This window comes from Anolis carolinensis, chromosome 4 (assembly GCF_035594765.1).
Source record: "Anolis carolinensis isolate JA03-04 chromosome 4, rAnoCar3.1.pri, whole genome shotgun sequence".
Lineage (NCBI taxonomy): Eukaryota > Metazoa > Chordata > Lepidosauria > Squamata > Dactyloidae > Anolis > Anolis carolinensis.
Window position 1 is genome coordinate 2,664,178 of NC_085844.1, and position 19,641 is coordinate 2,683,818.

At 43.7% G+C, this 19,641-nt stretch overlaps 1 protein-coding gene across 4 annotated transcripts in view; it reads left to right on the top strand.

Annotated features, from left to right (window-relative positions):
- LOC103282681 (fucolectin) overlaps positions 1-19,641 on the top strand; it is a 100,754-nt gene that overhangs the window by 38,772 nt on the left and 42,341 nt on the right. Inside the window, exon 4 of one of the 4 annotated variants that reach the window (XM_062979867.1) lies at positions 10,520-10,760. The exons of the other annotated variants lie outside the window; for them this stretch is intronic. Coding sequence (XP_062835937.1) covers positions 10,520-10,682 — 163 coding nt within the window. The 3' untranslated portion in view covers positions 10,683-10,760. Of the gene's footprint in view, positions 1-10,519; positions 10,761-19,641 lie in introns of those variants that run through there. 4 annotated transcript variants of the gene reach the window in all.

Below are 19,641 nucleotides of genomic sequence, written 5' to 3' on the forward strand. Positions count from 1 at the left end.
GTTGTATGAACGTAGAGGCATGGATGAGGGGTTGTGCTGCCAAGTTTAGTGTTTCTGGGTGTGTAGTTTTGTTGTTTTGTCCTAGTCCAAAATTTCATTACACACACACACACACACACACACACACACACACACACACATACATATATATATATATATATATATATATATATATATATATATATCCAATATTTCTATCCCGTCCTTCTCACCCGAAGGGACTCAGGGCGGCGTACAATTGGCACAATTCGATGCCGACACATCATTAAAAACAACAGAAGATAAAATGTATCACAACCAGTTAAATACAGTATAAAATATAAAACATATATAAATATATACATATAAAAATATATATACACACACACATGCATACATACATACATACATATACAGTAGAGTCTCGCTTATCCAACACAAATGGGTTGGCAGAACGTTAGATAAGCGGAAATGTTGGATAATAAGGAGGGATTAAGGAAAAGCCTATTAAACATCAAATTATTTATTTATTTACTACATTTATATCCCACTCTTCTCACCCTGAAGGGGACTCAGATAGGCTTCAAATTAAATTTACATACATTATATTATTAGCATAGTACAATACTGGCAATAAATTACTATATTGTACTTTATCAAATTACGTTATGTTTTTACAAATTAAGCAACAAAACATCACGTTTTGCAACAAAATGACCGAAAAAAAGCAGTTCAATAAATGGTAACTTTATCTAGTAATTACTGTATTTATGATTTTTTTTTTACCAAAACATCGCAATGTATTGAAAACACTGTAATACAGAACATTGGATAAGTGGAGAATCATAGGATAATAGAATCATAGAATAGTAGAGTTGGAAGAGACCTCATGGGCCATCCAGTCCAACCCCATTCTGCCAAGAAGTAGGAAATCGCATTCAAAGCACCCCCGACAGATGGCCATCCAGCCTCTGCTTCAAAGCCTCCAAGGAAGGAGCACTTATCCAAGAAGGTTGGATAAATGAGATTCTACTGTGTGTGTGTGTGTATACTAGACAAATTTTCCTATTTAAAATAGCACTAATTTAAATTAATCTTAAAAGCATTTACTGGCTGGGATCATTTAGGTGTCTTCCAGATGTGCTTGTTCTCCTTTGTCTCCTGTTGAATGTTTGCTTCCATTTCATTATGGAAGCAGCATTTTGCATTGATGTGCATAGAGGCATCCAGGCATCGATAAATGCTCATGCCCATTTAGTTGCCCATGTAGTCACAGTTTCGAGCTGTCATTTAGTTGTGCAACATTACCATACGTCTTAGGTGAAGTGTCTGAAGCAAGGAATCACAACTGTTAAAGTGGAATAGAGTGCAAGAATAGTGTTGTGGGAAAGGGATGCAGGAGTATGAATGAATGAATGAATGAATGAATGAATGAATGAATGGTTTATTGTACTAGCCATAGGCCATGACATCAGTGGCGCAGCTGGCTGTGGAATAGCTGGCTAGTAACCAGCTGCTATAAATCACTACTGACCGAGAGGTCATGAGTTCGAAGCCCAGGTCGGGTTAAGCCTCTGACCATTAAAAATAGCCCCGGCTTGCTGTTGACCTATGCAGCCCCGAAAGACAGTTGCATCTGTTAATTAGAGAAATTTAGGGACGCTTTATGCGGGAGGCTAATTTACAATACCATAAAACTGCCAGCAAAACACGAGGAAAAGAATGAGGAAGAACAGCCACCAGTGGACGGTGAAGCAACAGCTTCCCCTGTGGCCGGAACCGTGAAGCTGGAAACATGTTAAAATGCCTCTGTGTCTGTCTAAACTGAATGTTGTTTGTCTGTTGGCATTGAATGTTTGCCATATATGTGTTCATTGTAATCTGCCCTGAGTCCCCTTCGGGGAGAGAAGGGCGGAATATAAATACTGTAAATAAATAAATAAATAAATAAATAAATAAATAAATACAACCTTTATAAACACTAGACATGTCCAAAAATTCGTTTTGAATTGTATATCGGAATTATTTTGGATTGTTCTCGCTTTTTGATACGCATTCTGAGACATTGTCTCACAGCACAACCAGCAATGTAATTCGAACCATTGTTGGCCCATTCTCTAATTGTCTCTTAATGTTTCGTTAATTTTTCCTCCCCCCAAAATTTTTTAAAATATATATTTAAAAATATTTTAAAAATTATTTTGTTTCTGCAACCTACCTTGAATGGGAGCTTATTTGCAAATTTGATGAGGATAGCTCAAGAAATGAGGGTGGGAGAGCCTGTAAAAGTCCCCCCCCCCCCTCGGGTTCCTTTTTTTTTTTTTGCGATTGCACATGCGCATCCGCCATTTTAGAAACATTTAGAATCATTACAAATTTTCAGAAATATCCGAAATTTTTGGGTGAAAAAATCGGAAATACTTTCTATATCGAAGCGCTAGCGCCCCCTACTTTAGAAACGACAATTGAAACACTTTTTCCATCGATCGGACATGCCTAATAAACACTTTCCAATAAAAACATTAAAACTTATTCAAAAATTAAAACTAGCTCTTTAAAATTATGATAGCAGCAACATAACAATGACAGTGTCTGATTTGTATCATCCCAAACCATCGCCATTTCCATTTCTGACCTCAAGTATGGATTTTGCTACCTTAGCTCTGATCTTTTGGGCTGCAATTGCAAATGTGACAACCTTTAGTGTTATATTTTTGGAATAATCTGCTAGCAAGTCGCAGATCACAGCCGATTGTTGCCATGCTGCCCTTTCTTCCAAAAGTGTTCCCAGGAGATTTTTCCTAGGATCATTATACAAGGGGCAATGTAGCAGATAGTGTGTTAGATCTTCAGATGCAGGAGTAGAAGTGAGAGCAATCATGGGACGATTAGACTAGGACTGTGGATACGGGGGTCTGTGCCTGGCGAGCATTTGCAATAAAGCCCAAAGTTCCCAATTGAAGAATGCAAACACCAGGAGAAGACAGCTACAGAGATCTGGTGCCCTTGGAGAACTATAAATCTCCAGGGTGGGGTTGCCGTGTTGTCTAACAAGGGGGCACAACCAAATGGGCTTAAGTCTAGGTTGGGAGTGTAGGTTTCCTGACCTAAGAAACCCCTAAACCAAAGATAGGCAACCTTTTGCACTTGGTGTGTCAAAATTCACCCCCCCCCCCAAAAAAAACCTAGCATGACTTGGGTGGTGTGTCACTTTGAGAAAAAAAAACCATAATTTCACAATATGTATAGTTTAAATAACAAAAATATATACAGTAGAGTCTCACTTATCCAACACTCGCTTATCTAACGTTCTGGATTATCCGACACATTTTTGTAGTCGATGTTTTCAATAAATCGTGATATTCTGGTGCTAAATTAGTAAATACAGTAATTACTACATAGCATTACTTCGTATTGAACTACTTTTTCTGTCAAATTTGTTGCATAACATGATGTTTGGGTTCTTAATTTGTAAAATCATAAGGTAATTTGACGTTTAATAGGCTTTTCCTTAATCCCTCCTTATTATCCAACATATTTGCTTATCCAACGTTCTGCCAGCCCGTTTATGTTGGATAAGTGAGACTCTACTGTAATTGTAATATATAACTGTATTAAATAAATGAAAAACTATTTACTACCATTATTTCCATGTACAACAATCTATGGTACCTCTTGCAGTTTCATGCTGATTTCTCTCTATTCTAGTTTCAATGTAGTCATGAGCAATCTATATATATAAAAGAGTGATGGCATCACGGCAATTCACAAAACAACAAAAGTACAGGCCCCCCAACCTCAAAATTTGACAACACAACCCATCATCCACGCCTCAAGGTTGATACAACAAAAAGAAAAGAAAAATAAAGTCCTAATTAGAGGGAGAGCAATATTTTTTTTTATCCAATTGCTGCCAGTTTAGAGGGCTAATCTCTGCCCACTTGGTTGCCTAGCAACCAAGGGACAGCCAGGTTTCAGTTAGGGGACAGGCAGAGTTAGGCCTCACTTAGGCTTCTTCCACAGATTATCTAATTTGCACTGGATTATATGGCAGTGTAGATTCAAGGCCCTTCAACATAGCTATATAACCCATTTATAATTATCTGCTTTGCACTGGATTATCTTGACTCCACACTACCATATAATCCACTTCAGTGTGCATTTTATACAGCTGTGAAGAAGGAGCCTCATATAATCCAGTTCTGAGCAGATAATATAAGATTAGAAATATACAGTAGAGTCTCACTTATCCAATGTAAACAGGCCGGCAGGATAAGTGAATATGTTGGATAATAAGAAGGGATTCAGGAAAAGCCAATTAAACATCAAATTAGGTAATCGTTATGCAAATTAAGCACCAAAACATCATATTATACAACAAATTTGACAGAAAAAGTAGTTCCATGCGCAGTAATGCTATGTAGTATTTACAGTAGAGTCTCACTTATCCAACACTTGCTTATCCAATGTTCTGGATTATCCACCGCATTTTTGTAGTCAATGCTTTCAATATATCGTGATATTTTGGTGCTAAATTCATAAATACAGTAATTACTATATAGCATTACTGTGTACTGAACTACTTTTTCTGACAAATTTGTTGTCTAACATGATGTTTTGGTGCTTAATTTGTAAAATCATAACTTAATTTGATGTTTAATAGGGTTATCCTTAATTCCTCATTATCCAACATATTCGCTTATCCAACGTTCTGCCGGCCCGTTTATGTTGGATAAGTGAGACTCTACTGTACTGTATTTACAAATTTACCACTAAAATATCACAATGAATTTAAAACACTGACTACAAAAACATTGATTATGAAAAGGCAGACTGCGTTGGATAATCCAGAACATTGTATAAGCGAATGTTGGATAAGTGAGATTCTTCTTTAATATGAAATAATTACTGGGATAGAATAATGCAGAACAATATAATCTCTAAAACCAGGACAGTAAATAAACGGGAATTCCACACAGGAAACAATCGGGGCCAGCTAACACCTCCCAACAAAGTATTCCCATCATCAAAGTCTGGCAAATCCTGTTTTCTCAGGGCCACAGACAGTAGAAGCACATAAAATATCGCAAACACCACCACTCTGAAAACAAGGGAATTCCAGACAGGAAACAATCAGGGCCAGCTAACACCTCCCAACAAAGTATTCCCATCATCAAAGTCTGGAAAATCCTGTTTTCTCAGGGCCACAGACAGTAGAAGCACATAAAATATCGCAAACAACACCACTCTGAAAACAAGGGAATTCCAGACAGGAAACAATCAGGGCCAGCTAACACCTCCTAACAAAAAATTCACTCAGGGAGGAAACAGCCAGGCTTTAAAGCTGCAAGGCCATTACATCCTAATCATTTTTCCTAATTGCAGCATTCATACTTGCCTCCAACAAACAAAAAAAAACAATCAGAAATATTGTATATTCACAACCTTTAGGAAATAATATCCCCTGATGGCGCAGCGTGTTAAAGCGCTGAGCTGCTGAACTTCTGGACTGAAAGGCCACAGGTTTGAATTGGGGGAGCGGAGAGAGCCCCCACTGTTAGCTCCAGCTTCTGACAACCCAGAAGTTCGAAAACATGCAAATGTGAGTGCATCAATAGGTACTGCTCCGGCGGGAAGGTAACGCCGCTCCATGTAGTCATCCCACATGACCTTGGAGGAGTCTACGGACAACGCCGGCTCTTCGGCTTAGAAATGGAGATGAGCACCAACCTCCAGAGTCAAACACGACTGGACTTAATGTCTGGGGAAAACCTTTACCCTTGACCTTAACTACCACCAATTCCTCAATACTTTATTTCCCATACCACCAGACTTCGCCACAGCAATGCGTGGCCGGGCACAGCTAGTCTATATATATAAAAGAGTGATGGCATCACGGCGATGGACAAAACAACAAATCTACAGCTCCCCCAAACTCTAAAATTGGCAACGCAATCCATCATCCCCGCCTCCAGTAAGATACAACATAATCAAACAAAAAACACAATCACAACACCAAAAAAACACAACAGGCCATCTGCGCACGCGCAAAAACACAGTCCTCCCAACTCTTTCCGCGCGCGCGCACACACACAGAACCGTTCCCCTCCCTCCCTCTCTTGCACCTCCTCCACCGCCGAAGCCAGGGACTCTGCAGGAGAAGGCACATCTCCGCCTCACGAGGCTGAGCTCCCCATCCTCGAATCGGGAGTTGTACTCCAAAACACCCGGAGGGCCTAAGCCGACCCTTCCCTGCCCTCACCTCTCGCCTGGAAAACAAAAAGGTCCCTCCCTCGGGACCTTCCTGGTTTTTGGCGCCAACACTGTCATTGCCGCGCCAGGCACTTCTGGGAAAGGGAGTCCTGCCTCTCTCCCTCTGTGTGGAGGGGCAGCCTTTCCCACCCCTTTCTCTTCCTCTCGGGCCTGCAGCGGCGGACGAGCACCACGTTGCCCGCCTTCCTGGCCCGGTTCCCCTCCTCCTCCTCGCCGCTGCTCAGGCCTCCTCCTGTCCTCCTCCTCCTCCGCGGGAAGAACATGGAGGCCGGCATCGGGAAGCGCGGAGGCGGGGAGGAAGGAAGCCGCGACGCCCCAGGCCTGCGCCTCCACTGGAGCCCGCTCTTGCCTGGCCTACAACCCACCACCACACCGGCGCCACCTCCGGTAGGAGGGGAAGGGCCGGGATGGAGGGGCAAAGGGGAAGGGCAGACCTCACCCCGCCACGCCTCCCGCCTGGCCCCTGAACACGTACAGAGCGCCTTCTCCTCTTCTCTTATTTACCCTTTTCCAGGGCCCGGGGGATGGCGCAAACGCCTTCCTTGCAAAATTATAAATATACAGTAGAATCTCACTTATCCAACATAAACATCCCAGCACAACATTGCATAACTGAATATGTTGGATAATAAGAACGGATTCAGGAAATCCCAATTAAACATCAAATTAGGGAATCATTATACAAATTAACCACCAAAACATCATGTTATACAACAAATTTGACAGAAAAAGTATCACAATTTAAAACACTGAATACACAAAAATTGACTACTAAAACGCAGACTACATTGGATAATCCAGAACATTGCATTACCAAATGTTGGATAACTGAGATTCTACTGTAAGATGAAATAATTACTGTGGTGCAGTAATACACAACAATATAATCTCTACAATCACAACACTAAATAAACAACACCACTCTGAAAACGGGAATTCCAGACAGGAAACAATCAGGGCCAGCTAACACCTCCCAAGAAAAAATTCACTTAGGGAGGAAACAGCCAGGCTTTAAAGCTGCAAGGCCATTACATCCTAATCATTTTTCCTAATTGCAGCATTCATACTTGCCTCCAACAAACAAAAAAAACCCAATCAGAAATATTGTATATTCACAACCTTTAGGAAATAATATCCCCTGATGGCGCAGCGTGTTAAAGCGCTGAGCTGCTGAACTTCTGGACTGAAAGGCCACAGGTTTGAATTGGGGGAGCGGAGAGAGCCCCCACTGTTAGCCCCAGCTTCTGCCAACCCAGAAGTTCGAAAACATGCAAATGTGAGTGCATCAATAGGTACTGCTCCGGCGGGAAGGTAACGCCGCTCCATGCAGTCATCCCACATGACCTTGGAGGAGTCTACGGACAACGACGGCTCTTCGGCTTAGAAATGGAGATGAGCACCAACCTCCAGAGTAAGACACGACTGGACTTAACGTCAGGGGAAAACCTTTACCCTTGACCTTAACTACCACCAATTCCTCAATACTTTATTTCCCATACCACCAGACTTCGCCACAGCAACGCGTGGCCGGGCACAGCTAGTCTATATATATAAAAGGATAAAGTTGTGGGCGCAGTGACTATAACAACAAAACTAAACATCCCAGAAATACGAAATTTGGCAACACAATGCAAAAGGCTTGCCTCCAGGTTACAACAACACAACCACACCACAAAACCACAATCCAGACCCACAAAACTCACAACGCATCATGCGATAACAACACAACTAAACGCCCCAGAAATACAAAACTTGGCAACACAATGCAAAAGCCTTGCCTCCCAGTTGTAACAACACAACCACACCACAAAACCACACAGGACCCACAAAACTCACAACAACGCATCATGACTATAACAACACAACTAAACGCCCCAGAAATACGAAACTTGGCAAAACAATGCAAAAGCCTTGCCTCCCATTTGTAACAACACAACCACACCACAAAACCACAATCTGGACCCACAAAACTCACAACAATGCATCATGACTATAACAACACAACTAAACGTCCCAGAAATACGAAACTTGGCACACAACTAAACGCCCCAGAAATACAAAACTTGGCAAAACAATGCAAAAGCCTTGCCTCCCATTTGTAACAACACAACCACACCACAAAACCACAATCCGGACCCACAAAACTCACAACAATGCATCATAACTATAACAACACAACTAAACGCCCCAGAAATATAAAACTTGGCAAAACAATGCAAAAGCCTTGCCTCCCATTTGTAACAACACAACCACACCACAAAACCACAATCTGGACCCACAAAACTCACAACAATGCATCATGACTATAACAACACAACTAAACGTCCCAGAAATACGAAACTTGGCACACAACTAAACGCCCCAGAAATACAAAACTTGGCAAAACAATGCAAAAGCCTTGCCTCCCATTTGTAACAACACAACCACACCACAAAACCACAATCCGGACCCACAAAACTCACAACAATGCATCATAACTATAACAACACAACTAAACGCCCCAGAAATACAAAACTTGGCAAAACAATGCAAAAGCCTTGCCTCCCAGTTGTAACAACACAACCACACCACAAAACCACACTGGACCCACAAAACTCACAACAACGCATCATGACTATAACAACACAACTAAACGCCCCAGAAATACGAAACTTGGCAACACAACACAAAAGCATTCCCTCCCAATTGTAACAACACAACCACACCACAAAACCACAATCCGGACCCACAAAACTCACAACAGTGCATCATGACTATATCAACACAACTAAACGCCCCAGAAATACAAAACTTGGCACACAACTAAACGCCCCAGAAATACAAAACTTGGCAACACAACACAAAAGCCTTGCCTCTCAGTTGTAACAACACAACCACACCACAAAACCACAATCCGGACCGACAAAACTCACAACAACGCATTGTGACTATAACAAATACAAAATTTGACAACTCATCCACCTCCCCAATCCCTACATTCACACTTGGCCTCCAAAAAAACAATTACAATAATAACAATGACAACAACAACAACAATAAGAATCAACACCATCACAGGCAAGAAACAGCCAGGCACTGAGGCTGAGAGGCCAGTCAGTGCTACACTGGGCCTCCAAAAAACAATACAGTAGCATCTAACTTATCCAACCTTCATGACCACTACAACAACAATAATAATAAACACCTACACAGGCAAAACAAAAAAAAGACTATTGTACCACAATAAAAATATAAACCGCACTCAGCAGAATCAGACATTACAACTAACAACAAACAAAAGACAACAGGGATCTCAAGCAATTATCAATCAACACAAAAATTGAAGAAGGTAACAGACTTCAAATACTACTACTAATGTGAGTATAAAGAAGGTGGAGCTCACAGCATAAATACAACCTAATGTAGACTGACCAACACCACCAGACTCAGCCACAGCAACGCGTGGCCGGGCACAGCTAGTCTATATATATAAAAGGGTAATGGAATTTCGGCCTAGGACAAAACAACAAAACTACACATCTCAGAAATACGAAACTTGGCAGCACAACTCCTCATCCATTTCTCTACGTTCATACAACAAAAAGCTCCAGAAAACGGCCAGGCTTTGAGACTGCAAGGCTATTCACTGCTATTCCACCTGGCCAACAAAGGATTCCCATAAGCCACAGCAACGCGTGGCCGGGGAAAGCTAGTGAATAATATAATAATAATAAAATAGTAATAATATGATAATATACTACTATAATAATAATAATATATATATATATATATATATATATATATATATATATATATATGTATGCATGTAATATGCATAATTCCCATGGAGTAAACAACAAAACCACTGGACCAAATCACGCCAAATTTGGCCACAAAAGACATAGTCATCCAATCAATCTGCATGTAGCAGCGTGTCAGCAAAAATGGCTAGGCGTGTCAGTGCTGACACGCATGTCATAGGTTGGCCATCACTGCCCTAAACCATTCATGAGGTCTCCATGGGCAACTTGAAGGCTCGATGCTATGGAGTCCTGGAAGTTATAGTTTGGAGTGCCAAGTGAACAAGTGACCCTTTTTGGAAAAGAAGGGTGAAGACCTTGTGAAAGTCAACAGGGGACTATAGGCACACAGTACCCCAACCAAGAGACTGTGGTGCGTGATTCATGCTTCTGTCCAGAACTTTCTTGGGCAGGTCAAGGGATGCCTTCACCTTGTTGCAGCATTGCTTTCACCCCTTTGGACTAACCCACTTTTCCTCTCTCTGCAGTTGTGGGACCATTGCAGACACCAGCCTGGGGTCCATCAGCACCATCCATTGCAATGGGCTCCGGGGGCGTTTTGTGAGTGTCAACATCCCCAATCGGAATGACGCCCTGACGCTATGCGAAGTGGAGGTTTATGGGATGAAAGTGGAGGATAGGTGCCGCTGACCACTTTGGGGGTTTCAGATAAAGGGGGGAAATAAATGAACAAGACTTCATTAATAAATGTCCTTTCTAGAACGAGAAGTGTTTGTCTCTCTGGTCTCTTAGTGGGCTTCCTGGTATAACAATCAGTGGTTCAAGATTCAAGTTTTCTGAAGTGGAAAAATCAGGGTTTTGGTTACAGCCGGGCTCCAAGCAGGATCTCTCTTTCTTTCTCGGGCGGCCTGAATCGTGGGTTAAAAATGGGTTATTGTTGCCCCCTAGGCTGCGTAGGCACCTCAAAACCACATTGGAGCCCCAGAATATAAGCAAGCAAGCTGTTTAGTGAAGATTACATGCAAGCAATAGCAAATCAAATTTCAAAGTCAATAAAATGGGTTTAAATCCACAAAAACAACGCACTTGAAACTCTTTTTTGTGAATAATTTTTTTTTTATAGTGAAACATGAAACATTGAAAGTGGTGGAACAATATAGCAATAGAAAAGTGGGAAAGTATCAAGAGGAAAAATAAACATAGAAATAGAGGTTAAAAAAAGACCCAAAAAAATGAGAGAGAGAAAAGAAGAAAAGAGAAAAAAATCGGGGTATACTTCCCATCTTGGCTTCGGAGTTGTCTCTTTCATTAATTGTGTCTTTATGTATTCTGTTTAATCTACTTTATATATTGGGCAGGTCTATCATAAAATCCATTCTTCTTTTTGTTAGGAATTTTATAAAGTTTGTCCAGTCTGTTTTGTTTTTCCCTTCTCTTATCCATTTGTACTATGTCTAGTATTCTTATTATCCATTCTTCGGGGGTTGGGAGTCTTTTTCCTTTCCAGATCTTTGCAATTGTTAACCTTGCCACTGTGCTTAAATTTAAAAAAATTATCTTCGTTTTTCTTAAATTTTGCGTTTGTAAAACTTAATAAATACATTTCCGGTTCTGATTTAAATTTAATTCCTACAATTTCTTGTGTCATTTCGTGAACAGTCTTCCAAAATTCTTTAATTTTCTCACAGGTCCACCATTGATGAAAAATGTCCCAATTTTTCCCCCACATTTCCAGCACATATTAGATTTCTTTTTATTAAATTTTGATAGTTTTTCTGGCTTGTAGTACCACCTATATTGCATCTTATACCAGTTCTCTCTGATATCAGTTGCGGCCATATTTGAAACTCTTGAAGCAAGAGTCTATAAAAGTCACTCAAAGAACAGAGTCCAAACCGGATATCAACGTCAGTCCCAAAAAGGTATCACAAATAGTCCAAGCAAGATATCAAGGATTAATCCAAGGCACAGAATTAAAGTGGAGCACAGAAGATCAAACTGGAACACAGAGTCAACTCTCCCAGATTAGTTCAAGGTACAGGATCAATGCTGGAACACAAGGCAAGGGTCTAGGCTGGAGCAGAAATCCAAACTACAAAATCACTGGAACATCAACTGGATACACCAAAATCCCCACAAGACTGGAACAAGAATTAAGGTACAAAGCTGCAGGAATTAACATGAAATTCACAGGAATGCTTACTTACTTATTTACTTACTTACTTGAAGAGCATGAAGCAAAGATCCCTCTCTCTTGAATGAGCAAAGTTACCACCTCTGAATCACTCAGAGAAAGCAGCCCTTCTTAAGGGAAACTCAAGGTCTCTTCCCGTGAGAAGCCTGCTCATTATTCCGTTTCAATAACAATTGTTTGCTGCGCCTGAAGCACTCCCTTTCTCTCTTCTGCTGATTTATCACTTTCTTTCTGTCAAGATCACTAGTCTTATCACTTCCAGAATCCGAACTAGAATGTCCATCTGGCACAAGAAGGTCTGACCTTGACTCCTTTGAGGAATGCGGTTCAAGCTGCCTGCTTGAAACCATTATGTCTCTGGTCCCAGAATCCACTGAGACAAACTCTGTCTGCATAGGAACAGGAATCTCAGGCCCAAACCCAGAGTCCCCTGACAAGCCAGGTGTAGGGACAATCATGGACTGAACAGGCCCAACCTCAGGCTCACCTGACCGCTCAGATGGAGGCTGGGCTACAAGAGTTATATAGTTGGAGTGTATACAAACTCCACTGTCATTTGATAAGAGTTTGTCTATTGTGTATTGTCAGGCATCCTGATGGAGACCACACTCCCATCCCTTAAGCATTCACTTGCTTATGTGACTAAGGCACTTTTGCTAACCTTGCCCTTTGTGTACTAAAGGGGCCGGGTTGTGGCGCAGGCTGGTGAGCAGCCTGCTTGAACAAATCACTCTGACCATGAGGTCATGAGTTCGGGGCCAGCCCGTGGCAGGGTGAGCACCTGTCAATTAAAAAAAAATAGCCCCTGCTCGTTGCTGACCTAGCAACCCGAAAGATAATATCAAGTAGGAAATAAGGTGCCACTTATAAAGTGGGGAGGCAAATTTAACTAATTTACGACGTTGGAATGAGGAAGTGCCATCACAGTGGATGATGAAGCAGCTACTCCCCCCTGTGGCCAGAATCGAGCATCCCCTCAGGAGAAGGTTAAATTGCCTCTGCATCTGTCTGTCTCTGTCTCGGTTCTATGTGTTTATGGGCATTGAATGTTTGCCCTATATGTATATAATGTGATCCGCCCTGAGTCCCCTTCGGGGTGAGAAAGAAGGGCAATAAATACTGTAAATAAATAAATAAATAATAAAGGGCCAGATCCAATGGTCTTGGGCAAAGAACGGATCCTGGCAAATCTATTGCAGAGGGAAGGGGATCCATTCTAGAGCTAAGATTTGGTAGGTAAATGGTAGGTTCACCATTAGTAGTAGGTAAAATATAGCCATTCAACTTTAGCATTACAGATCACAAAACCTTGCTTGCTTGCTTTGTTATTGCTGTTCTATTATGTTATTTCTCTCTTGAATTAAAAATTAATTTAAAAAGGGAAGTGCAACTCCTTAGAAGTCAGATTTTGGTTTGAGGTTAGTTTGTGGTTCGCATGACAAACAGGGTAAACCCTTGAGTGTGTTTTTCTGAGGAAAATGTGATCAGTCAAAACTCATATTGGTTCATATGAGAGGCATTCAATGAGACAGGAGCCGCGGTGGAGCAATGGGTGAAACCCTTGTGCCGGCTGGACTGCTGACCTGAAGGTTGGGTTCATGACTTGAAGATTGCCGGTTCAAATCCACGAGACAGGGTGAGCTCCTGTCTGTCAGCTCTAGCTTGTGGGGACATGAGAGAAGCCTCTCAACAGGATGGTGGCACATCCGAATATCCCCTGGGCAACGTCTCTGTAGACAGACAATTCTCTTGCACTAGAAACGACTTGCAGTATGTTCTCAAGTCACTTCCGATATGATTAAAAAATCAATGAGATAGCTATTGTGGCTTTTTAAAAAAAAAATTATCAAAACTTTTTGAAAATTCCCTAAAATTAGTAGCTGTATGGCATTGCATAGAAAATTCAAGGTGTTTATAAAGGATTGTAAAGAACCGGCTGTTAGGAATTGTGGGAGTTGCAGTCCAAAATACCTGGAGGAAGGGCCAAATTTATTTATTTATTTACAGTATTTATATTCCACCCTTCTTTCTCACCCGGAAGGGGACTCAGGGCAGATTACAATGCATATATACAGGGCAAACATTCAGTGCCATTAAACATACGACATATAGACACACAGAGGCAATTTAACAATTTCCAGCAATTTTATAGTCTTGAAAATTATTTTAATCAGCCTCCCTGCATAAAGCAGTACCTAAATTTCCTACAACAAATGCAGCTGTCTTTGGGGCTGCTTAGGTCAACAATGAGCTAGGCCAGGGGTCCTCAAACCTTTTAGGTGGAGGGCCAATTCACAGTCCCTCAGACTGTTAGGGGGCCGGACTATGATGAAATAGTCCAAAATTAAGATTGTTGTTGTTGTGTGCCTTCAAGTAATTTCAGACTTAGGTCAACCCGAAGTCTAAAGTTTAGGAGAAAGGCCAGGTCAATGACCTTGGAGGGCTGCATCCAGCCCATGGGCCTTAGTTTGGGGACCCCTAATCTAGTCTATCTCATAAGACTATAGGTAAGAAAAGAGACCTCCAAAGACCATCTAGACTGTCTCATAAGACCATAGGTAAGGAAAGGGACCCTCAAAAGCCATCTAGATGATCTCATCAGGCCATCAGAAGACCATAGATAAGGAAAGGGACCCTCAAAGACCATCTAGATGGTTTCATAAGACCATAGAGAAGGAAAGGGGCCCCCAAAGGCCATCTAGACAATCTCATAAAACCATAGGTAAGGATAGGGACCCTCAAAGACCATCTAGATGGTCTCATAGGACCATAGGTAAGCAAAAAGACCTCCAAAGACCAGGTAGACTTAGACTAAGTCTAAAGTTTAGGACAGGGGCCAGGTCAATGACCTTGGAGGGCCGCATCTGGCCCCCGGGCCTTAGTTTGAGGACCCCTGAGCTAGGCTATTAATGGTTAGGGGCTTAACCCGACCCGGGTTTCTAAACAGGCTCAAAGGGGCAAAATGAACCCTGGACCACCCTAAAGGGGCCTTAAACAACTTCTAAACAGGCTCAAATGGGCAAAACGAACCCTGGACCACCCTAAAGGGGCCCCAAACAACTTCTAAACAGGCCCAAAGGGGCAAAACGAACCCTGGACCACCCTAAAGGGGCCCCAAACAACTTCTAAACAGGCTCAAATGGGCAAAACGAACCCTGGACCACCCTAAAGGGGCCTTAAACAACTTCTAAACAGGCCCAAAGGGGCAAAACGAACCCTGGACCACCCTAAAGGGGCCTTAAACAACTTCTAAAAAGGGTCAAAGGGGAAAAACGAACCCTGGACCACCCTAAAGGGGCCCCAAACATCTTCTAAACAGGCCCAAAGGGGCAAAACGAACCCTGGAGCACCCTCATGGGGCCTTAAACAACTTCTAAACAGGCTCAAAGGGGCAAAACGAACCCTGGACCACCCTAATGGGGCCTTAAACAACTTCTAAACAGGCTCAAAGGGGCAAAACGAACCCTGGACCACCCTAAAGGGGCCTTAAACAACTTCTAAAAAGGGTCAAAGGGGAAAAACGAACCCTGGACCACCCTAAAGGGGCCCCAAACATCTTCTAAACAGGCCCAAAGGGGCAAAACGAACCCTGGAGCACCCTCATGGGGCCTTAAACAACTTCTAAACAGGCTCAAAGGGGCAAAACGAACCCTGGACCACCCTAATGGGGCCTTAAACAACTTCTAAACAGGCTCAAAGGGGCAAAACGAACCCTGGACCACCCTAAAGGGGCCCCAAACAACTTCTAAACAGGCCCAAACGGGCAAAACGAACCCTGGACCACCCTAATGGGGCCTTAAACAACTTCTAAACAGGCCCAAAGGGGCAAAACGAACCCTGGACCACCCTAAAGGGGCCTTAAACAACTTCTAAACAGGCTCAAAGGGGCAAAACGAACCCTGGACCACCCTAAAGGGGCCCTAAACAACTTATAAAAAGGCTCAAAGGGGCAAAACGAACCCTGGACCACCCTAAAGGGGCCTTAAACAACTTCTAAACAGGCTCAAAGGGGCAAAACGAACCCTGGACCACGCTAAAGGGGCCTTAAACAACTTCTAAACAGGCCCAAAGGGGCAAAACGAACCCTGGACCACCCTAAAGGGGCCTTAAACAACTTCTAAACAGGCCCAAAGGGGCAAAACGAACCCTGGACCACCCTAAAGGGGCCTTAAACAACTTCTAAACAGGCCCAAAGGGGCAAAACGAACCCTGGACCACCCTAAAGGGGCCTTAAACAACTTCTAAACAGGCCCAAAGGGGCAAAACAAACACTGGACCACCCTAAAGGGGCCTTAAACAACTTCTAAACAGGCCCAAAGGGGCAAAACGAACCCTGGACCACCCTAAAGGGGCCTTAAACAACTTCTAAACAGGCCCAAAGGGGCAAAACAAACCCTGGACCACCCTAATGGGGCCTTAAACAACTTCTAAAAAGGGTCAAAGGGGCAAAACGAACCCTGGACCACCCTAAAGGGGCCTTAAACAACTTCTAAACAGGCTCAAAGGGGAAAAACGAACCCTGGACCACCCTAAAGGGGCCTTAAACAACTTCTAAACAGGCCCAAAGGGGTAAAACGAACCTTGGCCCACCCTCATGGGGCCTTTGAGCCTGTTTAGAAGTTGTTTAAGGCCCCTTTAAGGCTCGAACCCTGGAGCACCCTAAAGGGGCCTTAAACAACTTCTAAACTGGCTCAAAGGGGCAAAACAAACCCTGGAGCACCCTAAAGGGGCCTTAAACAACTTCTAAACAGGCTCAAAGGGGCAAAACGAACCCTGGACCGCCCTAAAGGGGCCTTAAACAACTTCTAAACAGGCCCAAAGGGGCAAAACGAACCCTGGACCGCCCTAAAGGGGCCTTAAACAACTTCTAAACAGGCTCAAAGGGGCAAAACGAACCCTGGACCGCCCTAAAGGGGCCTTAAACAACTTCTAAACAGGCTCAAAGGGGCAAAACAAACCCTGGACAGGCCTAAAGGGGCCTTAAACAACTTCTAAACAGGCTCAAAGGGGCAAAACGAACCCTGGACCACCCTAAAGGGGCCTTGAACAACTTCTAAACAGGCCCAAAGGGGCAAAACGAACCCTGGACCGCCCTAAAGGGGCCTTAAACAACTTCTAAACAGGCCCAAAGGGGCAAAACGAACCCTGGACCACCCTAAAGGGGCCTTAAACAACTTCTAAACAGGCTCAAAGGGGCAAAACGAACCCTGGACCACCCTAAAGGGGCCTTAAACAACTTCTAAACAGGCCCAAAGGTGCAAAACGAACCCTGGACCGCCCTAAAGGGGCCTTAAACAACTTCTAAACAGGCTCAAAGGGGCAAAACGAACCCTGGACCACCCTAAAGGGGCCTTAAACAACTTCTAAACAGGCTCAAAGGGGCAAAACGAACCCTGGAGCACCCTCATGGGGCCTTAAACAACTTCTAAACAGGCTCAAAGGGGCAAAACGAACCCTGGACCACCCTAAAGGGGCCTTAAACAACTTCTAAACAGGCCCAAAGGGGCAAAACGAACCCTGGACCACCCTAAAGGGGCCTTAAACAACTTCTAAACAGGCCCAAAGGGGCAAAACGAACCCTGGAGCACCCTCATGGGGCCTTAAACAACTTCTAAACAGGCCCAAAGGGGCAAAACGAACCCTGGACCACCCTAAAGGGGCCTTAAACAACTTCTAAACAGGCTCAAAGGGGCAAAACGAACCCTGGACCACCCTAATAGGGCCTTAAACAACTTCTAAACAGGCTCAAAGGGGCAAAACGAACCCTGGACCACCCTAAAGGGGCCTTAAACAACTTCTAAACAGGCTCAAAGGGGCAAAACGAACCCTGGACCACCCTAAAGGGGCCTTAAACAACTTCTAAACAGGCTCAAAGGGGCAAAACGAACCCTGGACCACGCTAAAGGGGCCTTAAACAACTTCTAAACAGGCCCAAAGGGGCAAAACGAACCCTGGACCACCCTAAAGGGGCCTTAAACAACTTCTAAACAGGCCCAAAGGGGCAAAACGAACCCTGGACCACCCTAAAGGGGCCTTAAACAACTTCTAAACAGGCCCAAAGGGGCAAAACGAACCCTGGACCACCCTAAAGGGGCCTTAAACAACTTCTAAACAGGCCCAAAGGGGCAAAACAAACACTGGACCACCCTAAAGGGGCCTTAAACAACTTCTAAACAGGCCCAAAGGGGCAAAACGAACCCTGGACCACCCTAAAGGGGCCTTAAACAACTTCTAAACAGGCCCAAAGGGGCAAAACAAACCCTGGACCACCCTAAAGGGGCCTTAAACAACTTCTAAAAAGGGTCAAAGGGGCAAAACGAACCCTGGACCACCCTAAAGGGGCCTTAAACAACTTCTAAACAGGCTCAAAGGGGAAAAACGAACCCTGGACCACCCTAAAGGGGCCTTAAACAACTTCTAAACAGGCCCAAAGGGGTAAAACGAACCTTGGCCCACCCTCATGGGGCCTTTGAGCCTGTTTAGAAGTTGTTTAAGGCCCCTTTAAGGCTCGAACCCTGGAGCACCCTAAAGGGGCCTTAAACAACTTCTAAACTGGCTCAAAGGGGCAAAACAAACCCTGGAGCACCCTAAAGGGGCCTTAAACAACTTCTAAACAGGCTCAAAGGGGCAAAACGAACCCTGGACCGCCCTAAAGGGGCCTTAAACAACTTCTAAACAGGCCCAAAGGGGCAAAACGAACCCTGGACCGCCCTAAAGGGGCCTTAAACAACTTCTAAACAGGCTCAAAGGGGCAAAACGAACCCTGGACCGCCCTAAAGGGGCCTTAAACAACTTCTAAACAGGCTCAAAGGGGCAAAACAAACCCTGGACAGGCCTAAAGGGGCCTTAAACAACTTCTAAACAGGCTCAAAGGGGCAAAACGAACCCTGGACCACCCTAAAGGGGCCTTGAACAACTTCTAAACAGGCCCAAAGGGGCAAAACGAACCCTGGACCGCCCTAAAGGGGCCTTAAACAACTTCTAAACAGGCCCAAAGGGGCAAAACGAACCCTGGACCACCCTAAAGGTGCCTTAAACAACTTCTAAACAGGCTCAAAGGGGCAAAACGAACCCTGGACCACCCTAAAGGGGCCTTAAACAACTTCTAAACAGGCCCAAAGGTGCAAAACGAACCCTGGACCGCCCTAAAGGGGCCTTAAACAACTTCTAAACAGGCTCAAAGGGGCAAAACGAACCCTGGACCACCCTAAAGGGGCCTTAAACAACTTCTAAACAGGCTCAAAGGGGCAAAACGAACCATGGAGCACCCTCATGGGGCCTTAAACAACTTCTAAACAGGCTCAAAGGGGCAAAACGAACCCTGGACCACCCTAAAGGGGCCTTAAACAACTTCTAAACAGGCCCAAAGGGGCAAAACGAACCCTGGACCACCCTAAAGGGGCCTTAAACAACTTCTAAACAGGCCCAAAGGGGCAAAACGAACCCTGGAGCACC